Consider the following 23,609-nt stretch of genomic DNA (forward strand, 5'->3'; position numbering starts at 1 on the left):
AAATCGAATAACAAGTGTAATTTTAAAGCTAGAGCTACGAATTTTTGTATATACAATAATTACTGTAGTAGTTATGATTCCTGAAAATTTGGTTGCGATCAGATAAAAATTGTGGAAGTTATTAAAGAAATACTTTTGTATGGGCAAAAACGCCTACTTACTATGGGTCTGAGTTGCTTTGGGTGACAATCTCGTACATTGTGTCGTCTATGGTATATTTTGAATGGTGTGCTGTATCGATATACCAAACATACCATTTGGTATATTTTTAGTATTTTTTTTAGTATTTTCGGTATATTTTGAAAATGATACCGCAATATTTTGCCTTTATTAAAAATGGGTAGCGGGTATCTCACAGTCGAGCACACTCGACTGTAACTTTCTTACTTGTTGATTAATCGTTTATCGATATCAAACGTGATCGCACATGAAAAAGTTGTATGGAGCTTTTATCGATAAAAGTCCAAACTTTCTTTGGGAAATAGCCAATTGGTCATAATATGGCTAGAAGTAACCTAGGTCAGAAACTTAAATAGCAGCCCTCGTATAATTCAAAACATAAGAAACAAGAGTCATTATATATAAAATGTCTCATTTTCGGTTGCTTTGTTTCTATTACCCTTATTATTCTTCTTTCTGCCAAAGTTTGTTTGTTTTTCCACCCCTAAACAGCTGTTTGAATGATGCAACTTTAGTGTAAACAATTGCATCATTGAATCGCATCATTTAAGCAGATGCGATAGGTGTAAATACTTTTTCAGTCTGACACTCGTTTATCTGGGATTTTTCAATATGCAGAGTACTGCCAACTCTAAATAAAAAAAATAAACAATATCTTACTTATGAATAGCTTGAAATTACTAGAATCCGTGTACAACATTTCATTGGTTGACTACGACATAACTTGACTTTGTATTAGTTAGTTCAATATTTTTTAAAGGATTTCAAATAAATTTAGACAACATGTGGGAAATGATTCTTTTGTGGTCACACAGTTAACTTCTTTGTATTGTAGGATACCAAACACAGCCAGCTATGTTGATGTTGTTGTTGTTGTTTTTTCTGGCACATTTTAGCCACATTTGTGCAGTTGCCAGTAGCCAGATTGCTCTATTTGCCTGTGTGTTGTGCTTTACTTTTGCATGAATGCACAAGAAAGACTCTGGAATACTGTCATTGACAAAATCAAAACAATAAGTTTGTTATTTTTGAGCATGGCCAACGAACCGTATATGAATTCATGTCAGCACCCCTCTCTCTAATGTATGCTGACTATACTATGTTATATTCAGCAAAAAACACACACTGACAGCTTCGTTATGCGTAGTCTATATACATAAATATAACATACGACATTGGTGACACAATCCAAACTAAGAGTCGGCAGTTTTTTAAACTCAGTTGAACAAAACATAATTGATTTCAAACTTACGAGACTTGCGTCACATACTTTTGCTGTGCTCGTAATTTAACTAATATCTACTGTATATACAAATGTTTGGCTAACGGTCACTAATTGTTGTACATTCTATGCCATGTCAATGTCACAAATATGCAACACAACACAAGCAGCAACAAACAATTAGAATCTCACACACACACACACACTGAGTGTCACATGCCCATTGTATTTTGTGTTGAACCTTGAAAGCTGTTCAGTGTTGCAAGTTGAAATTTGCATATTTGACAGGCACCCATCAGGCATAATTCTGCATTTTTGCATAGTTTTTGCTTATTGTGACATTTAACCCACAACTTTGGACTAACATTTTGACATTTACCCCCTGCTCAGTTAGTCCTAAACAAAGTTAAATAATTGTTGCATTTAGACCTCAATACAGTTAAACAGGTTTGCACATTGCTCCACTTGCTTGCCAGCAAGAATTGGCTAGTTTCAGTGTCACATAATTGAGCTCAAATTCAATAGCAATTTAGTAATGGTTATTTTCCTATTGAAATTGCGACCAGTTTCTCACTCCTTTTCAAGGTATCTTATAATTGATTAAACAGCTCAAATTGTGAGTGTGTACTTGTTTCATTTATTACCCTTGAAACTGTATACACCACTCTGCACTTAATTGAATGTTATGGATACGCACTACTCAACACATAAATCTAGTTATCATTACTTACTACACGGCACCTAAAATAGAGAAGTATCGATATGAAATGGAAGAAATTAGGAAATCGATAACAAAGCGCCACTTGTCTGTTATTGACACTAGCAAAACAAAGTACAGGCTAATAAAATTTGCAAAACTAAATAAAACGAAACAAAATAAATGACTAGTAAGAGTGTGCTCGACTGTGAAATACCAACATACCAACTTAATATTAAAAAAATATATACTGAAATATTCCGATGAGTACAAAATATGTTAAATTGTCAACCATGGACAGATAAGCGGCAGGACGAACATGGCTACCTCGTCTCGGCATTTTACGCTGACCAAGAATATCCATATGTACATATATACTTTATCTCTCCTTATGCCTGTTTCCAACATTAGCTATAACACCCTTCTATTATATAGGTAGCGCCTTTAATAATATAATATACAATACAGTGAATAATATAGTAGTGAATTTAAATAAACTATTCAACGGCTTTTATCCCATACTAATACGTATGAGCTTTATACTTTTTATATAGTCACTTAAAGTGCTGCATTCACATTAACTATTTTGGAACGAATTGCTTTTGACCTAGCTATTTGACCTGAACCTGGGTCTCCCAATTGCTTTCTTTGCATTTGACAACTACGATACTTTTATTAGAGCAGCACACAAAATTTATGCAACTCGATGTGCGATGGCAAATTATGTTCACTTCATTTCATGTGTGATACATAAAAAAAAAAGCAACACACCATATATTTCACACCCCACATATGAGAGTACATAGGAACGACATCAGGTAAGGTTGCTATCGAGCTGGGGGTCAGTTTATTGTTTACCTAAAGCTGTAGACGTGCAAACGACTAGTTTTTTTGGGGGAGGCTGCTGCTGCCATTGCTGCTGTTGTGCGAGGGGGCGGCGAAAGTGAATGAGTTTCCCTCCTGTCTAGTAAACTCGACAAATTCGACACAAATGCGAAAATGCGACAAGATTTATGCTAAAGTAATAAATATAAATGTGGTTTTGAGTAGAAAATAGAATTATAGCAATACATGTCGGAATACAACAAGCACACGCACGCATACACAAAGGTGCGTATACGTAATATGGAGTAGTGCTGCTGTTGTTGCTCCTCTGTGGTGGCTGCTGTTTACTGCAGTAAATCATTGTGGTTGGCCTGGCAATTTATTGTAACGCCCCCGGCATCCAGCTCGCCTCTTCGACATACGACCATATGTTACACGAGCGTAAATATTAAAATAACTTAAAGAAGTGGCAAATTCTTTGCTTGGCCGGACTTTGGCGATAGTCGCCGTTGTGGACAGTGAGGCGCCTCAATAAATCACATACAACTGCTGAGCACCAGAGCGTATACGTAATCTATTTAAAAACCAGCATTTTTTGCCAACAAAAAAATCCAAATTTATATGTATTTTGCATGTATGTATATGAATATATATATATACGAGATATGAAAAGGATCTGTTTGCCTATGCTGAAATTTTGCAATCACAGTGAGAGAAACGCCACCCACTTCATTTCCACAATCGAGCGAGAGCAAACGACAGCTAGCAAAAATATGCAAAATTTGCAGCTTTTACCGAATTTATGGTTATTTGTGTTGCACTCTTAATGCTATTGAACTTGCACTTAACAAATGGCATCGAGAATGCTTCGCCTCTCCAACACCTCGCCCGCTTTGCAATGCGAAACTCCATTTAGACGATGAAATAAACGTTCGGCGTTTCCTCTTCCTTTCTACGGCTGCAGCACTTCCAATGCACTCCGCTCCATTTTGCTCTGTCTGACTCTGTATTTCGATCCCTCTCCCTCTCAGCCTGAGTTTCTGTGGGTATTTTGGCTATCTTTCAAAACATTTACAGTTACATTTTGTATATTGCATTTGAATATGCGTTTTTGATGATGATACCAACAGAGTCTGTAAATTGGGAAACCAAAGCATTGTTGGTTCATAAAGTGCTTTCAGAAATGTAAATACGTGCAGAATGGATATTACAATTACATTTCGACCACTGTGCTGCTACAGTGTGTATGCATTCGCTTTTAATTTCAATGATTTCAATTAGTTACCTGCATTTATAAATGATCAAAACATATTCTCCATATGATACGGACCATGTTGAACTTTTCCGCATTTTTTATGCACTTTAAAATTAAAACTGAAAGTGAACAAAATAAAGCATACATCTTTAATTTAATTTAACTTTTAATACAAATCTACGTTAATTTAAAATTTTGTTTTAATCTGGTTGTTGAATTGTTTCCACTCATATTAATTACACAAAAGGTAACTATATTCACATTCATTTTGAAGCACCCCCATCTATGACATTCATTTTTAAATTATTGAACACTTAAGTGAATTAGTTAGTCATCTAACATATATGGAGTATTTGCATTGAATGCCAATTAATTATAAGTCATTACAAGCCAAATGCAAAATCATGAAAAATACAAACGTTGCCATTATTTGCTATCCCCGCTACTCCACTTTGATGGGACGCTAATTAAAACCCATATGCGCCAGCTAACTGACAATAATTAGCACACAAACGCGCACAAACAAACACACAATTAAAACTGCATAAATATGCAAGGAGTGCGTGCCAGCTAAAGCTGAGCAAAGGTCGCTCATAGCGGGTGAATCTTTCACTCACTCTGTCTCTCTCGATCTCACTCTTTCATGGTTGTATGTAAACGATGTATAAATCATATTTTATAGCCAGCAGACACGACTGATGAATACCTACACTTGCAAACAAAAAGAAATTTTAATCTACTTACCATTAATATTCGTCTGATACATTCATAATTAAGTTTATTTAAAATAATATTATCAACTTTTTAATGTTACTTACTACGCCACATAATACATAAATGAAAAATTGTTACAAAAATATTATATTAAAGCAATAGAAATCAACATCAAAAATAAAATTAAGAGTATATATGTACTTAACTAGTACATATTATTATTATTATTGCGGTCATATTTGTATTTACTTAATTGGTCCTATTTTTATTTACATATGAACAGTTGTAATTAATTAATGCATATTATTATTTTTTAACTTCTTCTTTAATAGATTTAAATAGTCAAATTGGGATGTTATGTTCTGTTTCTAGAGATTTTTAGTTTTTAAAATGATCCTATCCTTATTTATTTCGTAGCTGCCATCATGTGACAAGGAACCCATACAATACCAATAACGTATTTTATTATACAAATAACTTTGCAATATGTCCATCTCTAAAAGAAAAGTTCTATTTTCTTTCCTCATTCGCAATAATATAACATCATACGTAAAGAAACAATTCTTACCTGTAACCCTATCTATTATGAACATCAAAAAAACCCATTGAAATCTAGCCTAACCCTTTTTTGTGGACTCATTTGTATGCCGTTTGGTAAGGGTATATCCACACACTACAGGAATTATAATGTCAGCAGAAGAGCGGCTTTCGTGCCCCCGTCAGGCTAAGGCTAAACGCTAGCGCAAACATAGCAACATGCACAGAGATACACACACACGCACACACACAAACGCATACACGGGGATCCATGTACACACATACACAGCAAATAAAGTGAAACCATAATTGTTGTACTTGCCAACTCGACTTTCCTCATTTTTGTGTGCTGGGGTCGTTTTGTGTTGCAGTCAGCAGCCGTTAGGGTTATAAAATATGAATAATGCCGAGTCGAGTCGAGTTGTAGAGGAGTGGCAAGCGGGAGTGATGCTAGTAATTTGATGTGCGTATTTGCTAAACCCGTTTAATGCTACCTTTCTCTCTCTCTCTCTCTTGCCCCCCACAGCACACTTTATGCACACTGCTTCAACTCGCACTAATTTCATTTAATTCGCTGCCAGTGGGTGGCATCACGGTTATGGGACAGGTTGGATTTTGGGTAGTTTGTCTTTGAGAATGTTAGGTATTATTTTTAATGAAACGTTGCGCGTAGTCGTAACTGCAAATTGGCGTCAGTTTCAGCTTCAGCTTCATTTTCAGTTTCAGTGCTCAAGTGACAATCCATAGCAAATAGCCATGGCAAAGAGAATGCGACTCTAGCACATTCATCCCCATATCTCTATTTGCATTTTAGTCTGCAAGAAGCCTGTTTGACTGGGCCTCAATGGTCATTAAATGTTTGTCATGCCACGTGGGAGTAATTAACCACTAAAAGCTGATCTGCTGCAAAGGCGTTTTTTACCTAACTTGTTGGCCTGGTTTGTGGCTGATAAAAAGATTTGCCAGCTGAGCTGAACGGAGCGACACTCATCAAAATCTAATTGAAGTTTTATGGCCTAAGCTTGAGGTGAAGTTCAACACATTCAACTTGTGGTGTAGCAAGGAAAACTATAAATTACGAATACCTCATTTAAGAAGTATATTATAGTACTGACATAAAAACACAAGTTAGCACAAGAAAGCTACAGTCGGATGTGCTCGACTGTGATACACCCACATTAAACAAAAAAGAAAATAATGGGTATTAATTTTAAAATATTCCAAATTAATATATCGCAATAATACTGAAAATATACCGAATACTTTTTTACTTATTAAAACATTACTACATTCAAAATATACCATAGAGGATGAAATATAGCAGATTGTCAGCCAATGCAACTAAGACCTATAGAAAGTAGGCGTTTTTTTTTACTCATACAAAAATATTTATTCAATAACTTTGACAACTTTTATATGATCGCAACCAAATTCACAGGAGTTTTAAATACTATAGGTATTATTGTATGTATTGTGACTCTACCCTTGTGACGCCTGTTATTCGATTTTTATTAATTTGTAGAACGAAAGTGGGCGTAGCAAAAATTTAAAACAGCGTGCAAACATAAAAGATGCAGTCGAAAAAAAAAAATTATAAATTTATAAAAAACTATTATAAAAAAGGTCTCTGAGATCTATTTAATACGTCTCGGCTGCTGATCATGATCAAGAAAAGTATATACTTTTTAGGGTTGGAGATTCCTCATTCCGCCTGGACGCACAAAGTTATAGTACCCTTAGACCCTAATGGTTTGTGGGTATAAACATAATTCTTTTGAATACACCATTAATTATAACGTCATGTGCTAAATACAAAAAAATGTCATTTAACTTTTGTTAAATGAACGTCGAGCATCGATTTTAAATGGAATTTATTCAAAAGTAACATAAATATGACTTGAAATAAAGTCGAATCGATGGCATCGACCTACAATTGCAATTACATACACATTTACAACTGGCAAATTGTTCAACCTTAATTACTTAATGGCTTAAAAATGAGCTTATTGAAGGTTCTGTCAGTTTAACTTGTATGGGTTTCACTCCACCTCAATAACCACAACCCACAATGCCCTCCCGCAATTTTCTGTTGTAAGCAAACGTACAACAGATGCCAAAATGCATGTTGTGAACAAAATTTAATTTTTAATTTACATGCCCTTCGGAGCCTGTACATATGCAAAACGAGTGCGAAGTGAGTGTCAATGATCGCCATTCCAATACTCTATAAACTGTTTCTTTGCTTTTTACTTTATAAAAAATACTAATGAATTATAGATGACTATTTCAATTTATTTTGCTTAAAAAACAATATTTGAAAACAATTTTGTGTTTCAGTCAAATTAATGTTTATGCAAACCTATAAAGACTTCAGTCAAATATGCGGAGTTCGAGCGATGCTGGATGTTTCCACATGCACAGACACACGCACACACATGCATTCATGCATTTGTATACAAATATGTGTGTACTTCTTTTATATGTAGGTATATTGTATATTGTAATGAAATCCCTTTAAATGTTTATGAAAAATTCATGACGCGTGCAAATGGCGCGAAAACAAGTTGTCTGCTTTCGGCTGCATGTGTGAGTTTGTGTATGTGAATTGATTGTGAACACCGCGCGTGTATGTGTGTGTGTGTGTGTGTGTGAGAATGGCCACTGGTCACCCAGTTTCGTATGCATTCATCTGGGTGCAAAACGACGGCGCCAAGCTTGCCAGACACGCAGCATTGCATGCAAAATATGTTATGAAAAGAATGCAGCCAATGCATTGTGTTGTTGCTGCAATTGTTGTTCTTATGTGTATATATGTATACATGTGTATGTATGCAACATCAGGCTGTGCCCGATAAATGAGCAAGTTTCTCGTCGGGGGTTGTACGTGATCGCAAAAATAAATCCATTTGTTTGTTTGTTAACTCGTTTTACTTCAATTATGCAGCAAACAAAAAGTATTCAAATGGAAAATCAAATCGCATGAGCAGCAGTCTCTCTCTCTCCCCCTCTCACATTCTCTCCTCGCGCAAAAAATGGCGACAAGTCGAAAACGTGTTGCATACTTTTGAGCGCGCGCGTTAAAGCGAATATCCTCACGTGGCGAAGTTGTGAGTGAAGGGGAGCGGTGCTTATATAACTTTTAACCGCTTCAATACTAATGAGGCTGTCAAGTGTTTTGCATAAAAAAAGCTGAAAAGAAAATAAAATAATAAAAAAAAACACACATACAACAAAAGTACACACAAGCGAAAGCTGCGTTTTTTATGTTAATGGACAAACCACACGCAACACACGCAAAGTTCGAAAGCTGGAGACCATATGTAATAGAGCGAGAGAGAGAGAGAACACCGTGAACGGGGCACGCACACAGACAGTAAATGAAACTAGGCGGCGGTGTTTGTAGTGCAAGTCAATTTTTCGATAATTTGAAAAGTTTATTTAATACAAAACGTGATTCAATTACAAAACTGACCGAAAAATACACACGCACTCAGCAGCGGGGGGAGGAGGTGAGGAAAGCGAATTGTGCCATCTGGCTGCCCTTTTACCCTCACTCTGTAGCATAATGACCGTTCTTGTTGTCGTTGTTCGGCTTGTTTGTAGTTCTTGTTGTTGCCCTTGTTTTGGGTCCCAAAAACCCAAACTAGTTTTCACTTGTAAAGCGCAGCGTGTGCGCCATTTTTGTTGCTGCTTGTTGCCCTTGGTTCTTGCTGCTTTTGTTTGGTGTTGTTCGTGCCGCTCAATGGCGCTTTGTTAATGTAACGGAAATGTAACAGCAGCAGTGACACTACGAACGTATGATAGAGTGAGAGAAAGAGAGAGAGAGAGAAGTAAAAACTGGCGGATGTGGCACACAATGTGATTGTGGTCAATACCATCTTTTATTGAAAGTTGACTTTTTCAGGCTCGCTAACCACAGCACCTTGCCACAATTTAAAAACAAATTCCACTTTGAATGTTCTTTCTTTTTGCATAATTGAAATCAAATGCTAACAATAGTCAAATATCCTTAACTTTTGCCTTTATTGTTTTTCCTGTTTATTTTTAAATTAACAATGCAAATGCTTATAAAATACGTAATTATTTGTAGTGTCGTAAATCATCATAATGCGTATTGAATATATGGCATATCTAACTAATTTGTGGCTAAATCTATACTTACATATAGTACATACATTCATATTAATTCCTCACTACTAACATAAGTATAAAGAATAACAAGACATTCAAGCATTATTATATATCAATAAGACTAATTTCATAAAAAAAACAGTGTTATATTTAAAATATACCAAATTTACTCACTGTTAGTACTAAAATATTCGGTATATATCATATACAACAAAATATACAAATTTGTATTGTCAGTAAGGACTGATGAAAAGATACCGAATTGAAATAAATTAATATAAAAATACTAAAATGCATGTATGTACATATGTGATACAAAGGTAAGCAATAAGGGCCGACAGATTTCTGAGATCTGGAATAAATCCTTAAAATATACCGAATTATTATACTGAAAATTCTAAAATATGCCTAAAAATTATACATATGTGGAATATACAATATATTGTATACAACAAAATATACCAATTTGCCAACCAAAGCAATAAGGACTGAAAAATGTCAAAGATCTAGAATTCATATACTTTGACTTGACTTCGTTCTTAAGCTGTTACTAATACAAGATTATTTAATCAACAATAATCACTTTAAACAGTACGCATTATTGTATTAAAGATTGAAAACATTTAGTAATAAACTTATTCGACAGATCCTAAACATAGACTTACACCAGAAAGAATATTCAAGTTTCCACTCCAGTCAGCTAAGTATGACAGCCTGTTGGCTCTTGCGTGTTGTCAACTTGCCGCATAACCAATGAATTTTTATGCAAATTGCAATCGCCTTGCAGCTGACAACGTGCCACTTTCAACTTTTGTGTGCGGCATCTTCTCCATAGAACCCACACTAGCAGCGGACAAAGAAAGAAGAGTAGAAACCAGAAGAATTGCGCCTCAAGCAGTGGCCATAAATCTTTGAGCAGCATTCGCAGGTTGTCAAGGAGTGTGGAGTTGTTTACCTTGTTAGCTTCAAGAAAGGGGGCGAGACACTTTCCGAAGCACCGAGGGGGTAGTGTTGAAAAGTACTTTGGCAATCAGGCGGCATTTGCATAATTTGACAATTGTTTTCAAATTGCAATAACAATTTTAGCTTAATTGTTTTGCACACACCAACAAATATTCGCAGTGCTTTAATTTCCATTCATTTTATTAGAGACCCCCCAAAAAAGTTGTTCCTCGTGTTTTTATTATTGCGGGGCAACTGCCACATACAGAAACTTTTTCAATTCAATTGTAATATAAATATTTTACAAATAATTGCTGTCATTCCCCACAAAAAGCGGAAAATATTACAAAAAAAACAACAGCAGAAAAGCTGAATAAAAAAATGTAAAAAGTTTCTATTTTAAATGCCATTTTTTTAATGGCCACAATTTGCTGCGTTTAGTGGGTGGCCAAGGGGTGTGGCCGAGAGTGCTTTTGCTGGGTTGCAGTGGAGGGGGGCGGTCTAGATGAACCGCAGCTGCTGCTCAATTAAAATGCATGACTATTGTCAAGGCAAATTACGAAGGGTGGCATCGGACCCCAAACCTCCAACAAGGGTTGGGCACTAAAGTGACAACGCCAGAACAATTGCAATTGAGTTGTTGTTGCTTCTGCAGCAGGAGTTTGGGATTTGGGTGTTTGGTGGGTGAGCGCAGTGATTGAGATTTAGTCTTATATGTGAGAGGAGTTTATATAAAACTTCGGGGCTTTAAGTTATCCACTCAACAGAAGAACTTTGCATAAGTAACAGCTGCGCATCCAAATTCATAGCCGGCAGTTGCAACTGTCAGAAAGTTTTCGGAAAACCATGCACATGTTGGAAATGAGGCTTGAGATAAAAGACGAAAATTCTGTAGAGTAAATGAAAAGTTTAAACTCAAGTGTGTCGAGATCCCTTGTACAATTAATAGCGAAGAGCTATTTGTTGTCCCTTATATAAAATTAACATATTAATAAATATTTAACAATATTAAAATTAATCTTGAATCCGAAGAATTCGCAGTCTTCCAATTTGAAATCAAACACATGTAGTGTATTTATATTAAGTTCATTTAAACCTTCCTATAAGTAACTATATAAAGGCATATATTAATATTATATTAAAATAAGGCACGATGTCTGACTGTAACATACTCGGTTCACTCTGTCTACATAATTTAAATACGAATCAATTTAAAGTTTATTATATAAATATTAGTAAAATTGTTTGTTTAACAAAATATGGGGTAAAATGTTCGTAATTTGAGAACCATTGTAATATGACAAGCTCTCAAAAGATTTACTAAGCTATTCGCAAAGAATAGAAAGATAAAAATGCACTAAAAGTGGATTTTTGTAATATATTGTTGGAATAGGTATGACATTTAGAAGACAATAATATAGAAAATTTGGAGTACTGAAGGAAATATAACTAAATCACATTTACCCTTCAGGCGGACACTTTTCTCTTGGGAGAACACTCTAGATAGTCGGATAAATTGATATTGTCCTGTACTTTAAATTATTTAATTATGAAACACCGCTAGTTTTAATATCCAATCAGCCTGAAGGCCCCAGTTGCTCAAGCTGCACCTTGAACCTTAGAACTTAATTCTAAGTTACGCATGAATAAGTAAATAGTTGCATATATCATAAGTACTCAAGCGAAAACTCACGTATTCTCTCTACTTCCAAACCCTTCTGCAGGCTAGACAGAAGTTTAGCCAACAGGCTAAGACGCTACAAGTTATGCTATGAAAGCAAAACAACGAAAATTAAATGACTTGCTAAAAGCAACTGGCAAATGATTTGCATTTAAAATTTTTAACGCAAATGCAGTTTGCATATGAACAAAAATCAAAGTCATGCGACATTTTAGCCATTGCCATAAGCCGCCAATTTGCATAACCACATGTCAGAGTTTACAGCACTTGGAATAATGTAATATGTAGAAAAGAGTGAGTGAGAGAGAGGAGAGAGGAGAGAGAGAGAGACATGCGAAGAGCATGTAATTAAAATGCTGCAAAATTATACATTAAATGCCAGAACTTGGCAACATCCGACGGCTAAACAATGGCCCAAAACAGCTGCCAACGCGATGCACCTGAGCAAGGCCAACAGCAAAATTAAGAACAACATGGAGAACAACACAAGCAACAACAACAGCAACAGGGACGATAACTTCAGCTACAACAAGAGCAACAACAATGCAATTGGCAGTCAGGAAGACAGCGTCGAGTGCTTGGCCGGGCTTGGCTAACCAAGCCAACGAGCAACTTCCTGTTTTACAGTTTTAAGCTGCCGGTACACATAGACACGCACACATACAAACACACACGCATACACATACGCGAGTTCTCAACTATTTACGTACATATGTATGTGTATATGATTCCGTTCATGCATATGCATGTCAGAGATGAAAGTTTGACGAAATATCGCACGCAATCTACTTTTTACAATTATGAATATAACATTTACAGCATACTGTGTATTTATAAATGGGCGCAGAAGCAACATAATGAGTACAAATACAATATTTTTACATATATATTCCAGCAGACAAGCAATACTATCAATTTACACTCCGTGCGGGAATTTTCCCTGACGGTAAACTGGACACACTCAACCAAAGCTGTATACTAATGGTAAATACTATGTAAGTATTTAAGATGACGTTAAATAAAATTCGCTAACGAACAATAAGAATATTATCTAAGTATTGAAGCTAAAAATTAAATGCTAAACGAATACAGGACATCAGGCTAACAACATAGCATTTGTTTAAAACAAATCTTAAATTATTATTACCTTTTAATAAAAAAGTGTAAGAAATAAATAAATCATAAAAATTTGACTGCATGTGTAATTTTTACAATTAAGGAAAATACTTATAACTTAATATCTTCCCTCAAAAATCACAATAATTTACAATTTGACATTTCATTTAGCTCGTCACGCACACATCTCTAATAAGTGTGCGCACACATACGTACGCACAAACTAAACACCGACAGATTGCATAAATTTTGCGCAATGCGCTTCGTGCTGCCAAACTCGAGAGGAGTCGAAAGCATTTGGTAAATGCTACGAAATTGTTGCCAGAAGCGGCAAATGGCAAACGACGCCGCAAAATAAGGTTTTTGGGTTAAACTGCAAGTTTTTTGTTGACATTCAAATTTGCATAGTCAAATTTTGTGGCAGCGAAAACGAAAACGTTTTGCTGTCATATTTGATGTGTTCAAACCAAATGCGGAAGTGCTGCCAGCTCACTTCTGAGCTGTGTACCACGTGTGTTTGTTGTATGTATGTGTGTTTTGTGTTGGTGTATGTGTTAACTGCTTTTAAATTTGTTTTAATTACGGGGCCACTGCACATTGCACATTTCACATTGTTTACATCCAGCTCGTTGCGCACAACTTATAAAATATTCAACATATTTTTAAGTGCTTTGGCGCGAAATATGCGCTGATCCTAAAAGTAGGCAACGGATATTTTTACACTGCAACAGATGGAGAAAACGCAGCCAACAACAAAGGCAACAGCATAACAAGCACCAAGTCGCTTTTGGTCACTTTACACAAAATTCTTGACGCCAAAAGAAAATTGCAAAATGCCTTTACATTTTTCTGCTCCTTTCAGACTCTGCCGCCAAGCTACAAATACAAAACAGCTGTTTCCGCTAAGTGTACCTGCTGCGTTGCCGGAAATGACAATGGCCTCTGTGTAGTGGCGTCCAGCGTAGTGCAGCTCCTCAATGGTGATGGCATGTAGACACTGAATGCAGGACGCTGGACAATGGACAATGGAGAATGGCAAATGGACAGCAGTTGGTGGCATCGTCAACGGCAACAACAATGGCTGAGAAGCAGAATGGCAAAGCGAATAAGGACATTGTCATTACACTTCCCTGCAAAAGGCGCTGCAAAGTGGTGTCAAATGTCAAAGGAAGCCGACCAGGATTGTCAAATGCGTTTTTGCCAACATTTTTCTCAAATTCTTCTATCTAAAAATAAGAACATTTTAACTATCACGTCAAACTTGAGCAACAAAAATAAATCAGTAAATAATGTTCGATTTCAATTACACAAATGGATTTCTCATAATTTACAGCCCTTTTCTTAGTCACTTTATTTATATGAGTCTTATTTTGGAACTGCAAACAATTATAGTATATATTTACCCTCATATCACGACGTCATTTGCTAAACCTTATCAGCACAATGAAAAGAAATTTCGAATGCGTTATGGGTAATACTAAGAGAGTCAGCTGGTGTAGCGATTAGTTTTAGATCGCGTTACGCGGGGCAGACACAACAAAAAAGTTTATTTATAATAAACACCTCAATGAAACAGTCAGCGGCAACATCAACAAGTTGCCCCAGTTTGCTGCCACATTGAGCCCTATGCCACATAATGCCGGCATCTAATTATAACAATAACATCGAACACATCAGTTTCATTCGCTGTACACAGAAGAAAAAAAGAAACGAAAACGAAAACGAAAGAGTATCAAAATCAAATATAATAAAATAACGTAAGCAAAATAAATACCGTCAAATTTTCAACGAATGTGCGCGCGCGGCTTTCTAACAATTTCGAAACTTGACGAAACTTTTCGTTTATTTCGTTCCCATTTTCGAAAATAGCATTTTAGTGTGTAGTCTTGAAGGAATTTGTGTGAAGACTGTCAGTCGTCTCCCAAACGCGACGGAACGCAACGCGCCACGCGAGAACGATTCGATCGTCGCAACTATATAAAAATAAATCTCATATAAGAACAAAAAAAACCGAAGAAAAAAAAAACAAAAACAAATTTCAACAGCGAGCTGTGCCAAAAATTTCAAAATTAGAGTGGAATATAGTAGTAGTAATGTGTGTTTGAGTTCTTTTTCTCATGTTGTAAATAATTTCGTACCCAAAATCAGAGGAAAAGCTAATCAAATACAAATATGTCCACAATTAATGCTGGGCGCAAGGGAAGCGCCCAGCTCGAGGTCATGCACAAGGCAGGCTGGAAGATCGATGAAAATGAGAAAGGTAAAGCAAAGTTAAAAACTTAAAAAAAACATTCGAAATTGAAATAAAATTTTACCTTTTCTGTCAGCCTGCTATATAGATATTGATGAAGATAATGATGACGAAAATGATCAACTGGACGAATCGCAACGCGTCTATTCCCGATGGTCCGAACTGCCCAACATCGCATTGGAGGAAATATTCACCTATCTCACACCCAAAGAGCGCTACTATGCAAGCTTGGTAAGTGGATTTTCGCTCTCTCTTAGTAGAATTATGTTAAATGCTGTTGGATCTTTTAGGTTTGCCGACACTGGTACAGAACCTTCTACTTGCCGACGGTGTGGCACAACTTTGTGGTCGATGATCGAACGTTGACGCGTCCGAAGTACAACTATTACTCGGGTTGGCAATACTGCTTGGATCATATGCGTACCCAGAACTGTTTGGCTCGCATCGGTAAACACCTCAGAGGCATCGAGTTTCGCCCCTGGCATAGCTTCAATAATATCTATCAGTTTATGACGTTGCTGTCGTGGAGCATTGATAAGGTAGAATCATATGCACTATGTGTATAAATCAATATTAATAATATTATTCTTTCAGGGTCTCGAACACAATCCTCAATCCGAATTAATCGGCATGGGTCGTTGCATACGCTCGCTTGTGTATCATTTTCCTTGCAATATGTCACAGCCGAATGATCCCGAAGGCATAAAACTCTTTGGCACTGGTGGACAGCTGCTGAAGGGTCTAAAGGAACTTCTGCTGCGTCTGACCGATCTGCATACTCTGAAATTGGTCGATTTTGTTTTGGAACGTTTCGAGGCGAATCATCTGTTGGATGAAGTTGTTTGCAGTTGTTGCACCAAAATGCGTGTCCTCAATTTGGTGAATGTGACCACAGTGCACTGTCCCATCATGCATGTAGGATTGTTTCTCAATTTACGGGTGAGTTCATAGCCCTGCAATGTTGTCAATTCCACTTTTTGGTCAAGCCATTACGTGAGAAGCTTGTAAACTGGGGAAAACGGAAACTGCAGCTAATATATGCTAAAAGTATCTGCCAAATTTATGTAAAAAACAAAATCCAAAGCAAGCTTACATTTACTCGATAACAGCCTCACAGATTTTCTTCTGATCTAATCGATGGGCTTTTAAATTAAAGAATAATTAATGAAAAATATTTTGGAATTTCCTATATACATTTTATTGATTGCCATCAATAATGATATTATTGATATACACGATACACGAAAATGTTGTGAGCTACAAAATTTAAAGGGGAAAAACACTTGATTAGCACTTTAACTTAAGCCAAGAATGATTTTGGAATTATTTTTCTATCTTAAGATAATTGCAAAAATGAACGAGTTTGTACGAAAACCAAAAAATAACGAATTTATATATTTGATCGAAAAACAGAAAAAATCCGAAAAACAATCTCAACTCTAAATAGAGTGCTAATCCTATAAGAATAACCTTTACTTATTTGTAAAATTCTCTCTGTTAATTTTTTTTACTGTAAATAGTATCGCACGCGACAAATTTCGCCAAAGAATCCCCCATATATATATTCAAACGATATGAGCTTGAAGTTTGACCTAATTATGTTCACTCTAATCTGCCATTATGGTACTATACTACTTGTTCTTGCTCCAATACTTTATAAATCCATACGTAAATTTTAAAAATAGTGCATTTTATAACGCTTTAGCAAAACGCTTTTATAATTTTTATAAAATTTGTAGCATTTCTTTTTATCCCGCGATAAACTTGGCAAACTCTTCTTCACTGCTCTCCCCCAATAGACAATCAAACTTTAACTATTATTGTATTGTTCAGGTGCTCACCATATCACCACAAAACATAGACGACGATGTGCTCTCACTGCTGGCGGACACAAAGCTGCGTCATTTGCATTTGCTGCAAAACTGCTATACACCCAATCACCTGACCATCAGCGCCTGCGGAGTGAAGGCCTGGCGCAGCCTAAAGCTCACCAATCCACGTCTGCGAGTTCATCTGCGACTGGAGAATCTAACGGATGGCGAGGTTGTGATGCAGCCCGAGGCACCTGTCCACAGCATCACTTATTGGGCACCTCGGGCGCGCATCCGCACCGAGCTGGTAATCCGAATGGTGGATCACTATAAGAACACTCTGGCGGTCTATGGGCATGAACTGTTGCCGCGCTTCAGCAGCCCAAAGCCATTTCACAATCGCATCGACAGCCTGCTGCTGCTGATGTGTCGTCAGTGCTTCAACCTGGACACACTGGTAAGCTTATGGCCATCCAAAGCAAACCAAGAATTGTATTGCCTATTAACGTTACTTCATTCCAACGTAGATTATACGTGAAAAGGTGTCAACATCGACGCTGTTGCTTATTGCACGCACTGCCAAGAACTTGGCAACGTTACACGTTAGACGCTTCGCTGTCATCTTGAGGTGCGATTGGCCAAGGCATCCAGAGTGGAGCAATGACTTCTATTTGTGGCTGAAGCGAAACTCTCGCTCCTATGAGGCTGTAGAACGAGAAATCTCACAGATCCTGGGCTACAAATGGAATCTGCTCAGCGATCACGACTTTAAGCTACTCACAGTGAATGTTAAGGCGGGCGCGTGAGGTAACGCCCACTTAAAGCATGTATATATGTTTGTTGAAAGTAAGACTTGTGATAAAGGGTGAAGAGCTTTATTAGTTATTGACGATTTGCTATGCCAAATAAAGCAAATATTTATTGAACTTACTAATTTTGATGCGGGGAAAAACATTCAACAAAATTAACTGCTAATTTGTGGTGAAACTTCGCAACTAGTTTAGCATATAAAACAGCTGCTAAACTCTTCGCTCTGTTCAGTTGATACGCAACCGTCGAACTATGAAAGTCTTTTCAGCTATTTTTGCAGTCTCCGTATTAGGCCTACTCATAGGGCAACTGGACGCTGTTCCAGTGCCACAATTTATCGGCGTGGAACTTCCTCTACCCATAGCTGTCGAGGTGCCATTTTATGGATCGTCGTACTATGGATCACCGTATTATCCCCACCACCATCATCACTATTCACCATACGACGACTACTATTACCATGATCATGGTCATCATCACCACCATCATTATTGATAAACTTCACAACGAAGTGACCTAAGTGACAACTGTCACAAAAACACAAAACAGTTTTATACGAAATATAATTTATTTACGTCAAAATCAAAAATTGCGTTTTACGTTTTTGCACAACGAAATAGTGAGCGTCAATTGTGTTTCTATACAAAATTATTAATAGGTAATAATAAACATCATAAGACAATCAACATTTTTGTTGGACAAACGTCCGCACCAATTACACAGCAAAGTTTTAGTAATATATTTAGTACTTATATTTAGCACAGTTACTTTCTGCGAAAGCTTTTAGACCTAGCTGAACTTTTTCAATCAACTGGTTTGCAATCTTTTTAGTTCAATTCAATGCTCGAACCCGCGCTAAACACTCAGCACAAAAAAGCTTCTCTGAAAGCTTGTGTTTATTCGCTGACCTTGAACTGGGAAGTGCAACAACAATAAATACAACAGGCAAATCAATGCAACTGCCTGCAGTGAAAACCAACAAAATTCAATGTCAGTGCCAAGAGTAAAAGAGCTTTTTAAATTTTGCCGCTTTTGCCGCAATTGCATACTTTCAGGCGGCACATTACGTATACGGCCGTGTGACATACAAAAGAAAATGCAAACAAAAAAGTAAAAACAAAAAAAATTATTTATAAATAAAATAAATTTTAAATATACTTAAGAGTAATAATGATCAGAGAATTTTGCGTGTTTGCGAGCATTTCGAAATCAGTTTTTGAGACAATTTTAGCCTGCTCTACAGAGCAAACTGTTGCTAATACCTGCAGATGTTGTTTGGGGGGGACCAGTTTAGTGGGTGACAGTGAAGGCGCCGCATGCCAAAATTTGATCATGACCGCGTAAAAAGAAAATGAAATTCAACTGGCTAAATATAAGCATATAAACAAACAAACAATAAAACGCGAACAGCTATCAAAATACGTTTGTATCAATTAAATTGAAAATATTGTGTAACAAACGCGTTCGTTCAATATGAATAAAACCATACTGCATTGGAGTTATTTGAACTTTAAGGATGTGCCCATGGACTTATTTCTCTACGAGGACCTTGAGGAGGTTTATCTCAAAGAGAACTACATTTCCGTCATACCCAAATGGCTGCTCAATATTACCACGCTAAAGTTCATCCATTTGGCGGGTAACAATCTTAGTGAACTGCCCGTCGACATTTATATGTTGGAGAATCTGGAGTTCCTCGATGTTTCCAACAATGTGCTCAAGGAACTGCCTAACACATTGGGACTATTGCTGCAACTTCAACAACTTAATGTCAGTGGCAATCAGTTAACGGAACTGCCAAAAGGTATGTTCGCCGATATCCCCATTCCATTTGGCATTGACCCCATTCGTGAACTCTTCCTTAGAGCTGAGTAGCTTGCGCAATTTAGAGCATTTGAACATTGCCAACAATCAGTTCCGTCGCCTGCCCCTGCAGCTAAGCGAATGTGTGCGTCTCAACGAGCTCAACGTGAGCGACAACGAGGCGCTATTGCATCTGCCTGAGCGCATTGCCAATCTGCCCATGCTGCAGTCACTTGCCGCCGATCGTGAGTAGACACATAAAAGAGAAAACTCTTTGGCCATTCGTTTTGTTCTCTGTTTTGCAGGCTGTGCTCTTATTTATCTACCGGCGGCGCTCTCAAAGTTTATGAATCATGTGCGCATCTTTCACAATACCTCCGTCAATTATATACCCATGATCTACGAGCGTTTCTATCAGAATTTCTACGACAACAGGCAGAAATTAACACCGCTGTAAGTAAAGAGATAGAGAGCATAAACAAAATATTTACAGCTTGCTAAACTTTCTCTTACTATTGTTACACAGTTCCATCCCGAAAAAGGGTCTCTTCTGGGTGCGTGAGCTAGAAAACCGCAATCGCTTGCTTCTGCCGGTGGGTACACGCAAAATCTTTCCCGTCCCCTCGCCAGAGAACCAAGTCACACTCTACGATGATTGTTTGCATGCGGTAGAAAAGCTGAATCGCCAAATACCCATCTATGAGAATGATGCACTCCATCGTCTGCTGCCCGAGCCATACATGAGTGCACACATCAACAATGGGCCTATTGCCCGATGCACGACTACAAACTGTTCCCGATGCCTCTATACAACCTACTACTTCATGGTTGTCAAGCGGTGAGTCAATGAATTTTGGTTTTCTTTTCCAGTCAATAATGATTTTTAGGGTATTAATTTACTCTTCTCATTTATAAATCCATGCCTAATGACATCTCAGCCCATTTATACAATTTTAAACTTTTACTTTTAATGCAAAAATACTTAGAATTCCATACTTAGCACCACAAAAACATTTTTTAAAGCATAGAATTATTGTGTTTCTCTTATTTGTTTGCTATCGGCTTATTATCAGTCCTTCATACAAGTTTTGGGTGCTCTAAGTAAATTAACTATTATAAATTTAACTTTAACGGCTACACTGATTTCAATAATAATAATTGCTAAGCCGCACATTTTTCTCATTTTTTTTTAGAAAAAACTCCCAAAATTTATTATGGTTTTACATTGTTTCATCACATTTTTACGGTCCAACATAATGCGAACCTACTAACGATCGATCATCACAGAATCTTAGTTTTCTTCTAAATATATTTTATCTTCTTTATATCATTATAATATCTTAAAGTCATTGTTTTTTACTAGTCGTATTTATAATGCCATTCATTCAACTCAAATTATACTATCAAACATAGCACCAGCCAAGCTAAAGTGATGTTTAGTTTGTTTTACTGCCTAATGTTACTTCATTTTACCTGTGAACATTTATAATTTTCGGTTGGCTTGTTAGGTGACCAATTAGGAGTTACTAGAATTTCGAAAATTTTCCTAAATCTACTATTTATTGTCTTGGAAAAGCTATTACTTTAATCTTAACTCTTCTTCGTAAATGATAGTAGCTACATTTTTGAGAACAATTAATCAATATCTCTATCAAAACACACCTTACTTAAGCTTAACCTAATTTCTTTGATTTTGCAGACGCGGCAGTGCCTCGAAACAGTTGTTCACCTGTAACTTCTGCACACAGAACTGCGCACTCCAATGGCTTTCAAGCAACTCGAAGAAATATTATCAACTGAACTGGAAAGTTTCTGATGACGACGACGAATATGATGATGATGATGATAATGATTAGAGATTTCGCGACATTTTACGATACTTGTGGATGTTTGTATATAAAATTTGCAACGTTTAATTAAGTGTTAGTTTCATAAATGTTATTTAATCACCTAAGCGTATTTTGTTGTGAAGAGGTCATTAAAGTGTCCCAACTAACTACTGGCAACCGGCACCTATTCATTCCAGGGGATGCACTAGAACAACACTTTAAGTCCAGCTTAAGTGTAACTCTGCGTTAGGCCACGCTCATGAACATGCACATAATCATCCAGGAGACAATGCGATGCCTTGGGGTAAGCGCGGCGACAATTGATGCCATGTCTGCCCATGTGATAAGCATCCACGTAGCGCGCATCCAAAGATCTGTGGGGTCTATGGGAGGAAGGTGTCAGGGGGCAACGTCACATTATTGTTGAAGTAGGTTACTCACGTTAGCAGCCTGTGCAACAACTGGGCATAAAGTCCACTGTGCTCGTGCACCTGACCATTCTCACAGATCAAACGTTGGAGACATTCTTTACCATGCTGGCCAAGCCGATTCATGTATTCCTCAGCAAAGGAGTAAAGCATCAGCTGTGGCTCATCCACTTTGTTCTCCTCAACGCGGTGTTGCTGCTGTAGTTGCTCTTTGGTTAGTTTCAGGGGCCCCTTGAGGTCGCGCCCAGAGTTCCAGAGTTTCCACCAGTAAATCGGCGAAGTTGGCTCACTAAATTGATAGTGATAATTCATTAGCCAGACCAGCTGACGCCATGCATTCTTTTCTTGAAAGTCAACAGGAAATGCGGTACCTGTCACCATCTAGAAAAAAACAATTAAATAGTTTTTCCAATGAAGTTGAATTATTTTGTTGTTACCTTTATCACACCACCGTTTTGATAGATCAGAAAACGTTTTTGGCGACGATGATGACGCCAGGATGTTAAGTTGGCTCTCTGAGCCTGCACAGCGTCCAGCGCCAGCAGCAATAGTGTAATAAAGCCACTGAAAAATTAAAAAAAAAAAAACAGTGTATTAAATTTATTTATAATTTTTTATTTCTTACTTACATGAGCTTCATTTTTCCGCTTCTGTGTTGTCGGCTCGAGCGGCGGATCGTTTATGATGATCGTTGGCTTTAGCATTGAACTCGGGCGCTTCATGGTTCATAGCTTAATGACAAGCTCGACAGAGAGAGAGGTGCCAGAAAAATGCACGTGCTTTGCGGGTTTCCTACTTTTCCATGTCCGCCCAATTAGCACATTTCCGTGTTGTCTGCATCAACACTATTCCTCTCTGTCTTTCTATATCGACGGCGCTTAGGTGTCAGTATTTGAGTGGTGGTTAGGCTTAGTTTCAAATATAATTAGACTTAAGGCTGCACTACACGTATTAATTAATGAAATTTCCATTGGGCTTTATATTTAAACTTTATTTTAGTAGTATTTTAATACCTTTAAAAATAAATTCATGAATTATGAAGCAGTATTATAAAAATTATTACAATTCAAATTAAAAAATGTTTAAATTAAGAATGGAAAAAAAGTAATTTAATATGATAAAGAAAGCTACAGTAGGAAGTGCATGCCCTTGAGATACCCGCTACACATTTTTAATAAAAGCAAACATTGCGGTATTATTTTTAAAATACCAAATGAATATACCAAAAATACTGAGAAATACCGAAAGCTATATTTCAACATAGTATAGAAGGTAGAAGTAATATATCTTAATACATTGTTATTACCGGGTATATTACCAGAAAATCACCCAAAGCATATAAATCCTAAGTAGTTATATGTTATTTTAAATACTTTA

At 36.9% G+C, this 23,609-nt stretch overlaps 3 protein-coding genes across 3 annotated transcripts; 2 read left to right on the top strand and 1 right to left on the bottom strand.

Annotated features, from left to right (window-relative positions):
* The first annotated feature begins 15,419 nt into the window (after positions 1–15,419).
* Positions 15,420–18,286, top strand: LOC133842292 (F-box only protein 39). The gene is made up of 6 exons (XM_062275332.1): positions 15,420–15,560; positions 15,628–15,782; positions 15,842–16,090; positions 16,146–16,490; positions 17,385–17,819; positions 17,890–18,286. The coding sequence occupies exons 1-6, from the start codon at positions 15,473–15,475 to the stop codon at positions 18,166–18,168; spliced, it is 1,551 nt and encodes a 516-aa protein (XP_062131316.1). The 5' UTR covers positions 15,420–15,472; the 3' UTR covers positions 18,169–18,286.
* Positions 18,287–18,433: 147 nt separating this feature from the next.
* Positions 18,434–21,968, top strand: LOC133842293 (leucine-rich repeat and death domain-containing protein 1). The gene is made up of 6 exons (XM_062275333.1): positions 18,434–18,830; positions 19,004–19,976; positions 20,038–20,220; positions 20,281–20,428; positions 20,502–20,813; positions 21,675–21,968. Exons 2-6 carry the CDS (start codon positions 19,646–19,648, stop codon positions 21,829–21,831), a joined length of 1,131 nt encoding a protein of 376 aa, XP_062131317.1. The 5' UTR covers positions 18,434–18,830; positions 19,004–19,645; the 3' UTR covers positions 21,832–21,968.
* A 65-nt stretch (positions 21,969–22,033) lies between these two features.
* LOC133842294 (uncharacterized) lies at positions 22,034–23,230 on the bottom strand. Its single transcript, XM_062275334.1, has 4 exons — positions 22,862–23,230; positions 22,670–22,796; positions 22,246–22,613; positions 22,034–22,187 (listed from the first exon to the last, which is right to left on the bottom strand). The coding sequence occupies exons 1-4, from the start codon at positions 22,870–22,872 to the stop codon at positions 22,034–22,036; spliced, it is 660 nt and encodes a 219-aa protein (XP_062131318.1). The 5' UTR covers positions 22,873–23,230.
* Between the last annotated feature and the right edge of the window lie 379 nt (positions 23,231–23,609).

The sequence above is a fragment of the Drosophila sulfurigaster genome, chromosome 3 (genome assembly GCF_023558435.1).
Source record: "Drosophila sulfurigaster albostrigata strain 15112-1811.04 chromosome 3, ASM2355843v2, whole genome shotgun sequence".
Taxonomy (NCBI): Eukaryota; Metazoa; Arthropoda; class Insecta; order Diptera; family Drosophilidae; genus Drosophila; species Drosophila sulfurigaster.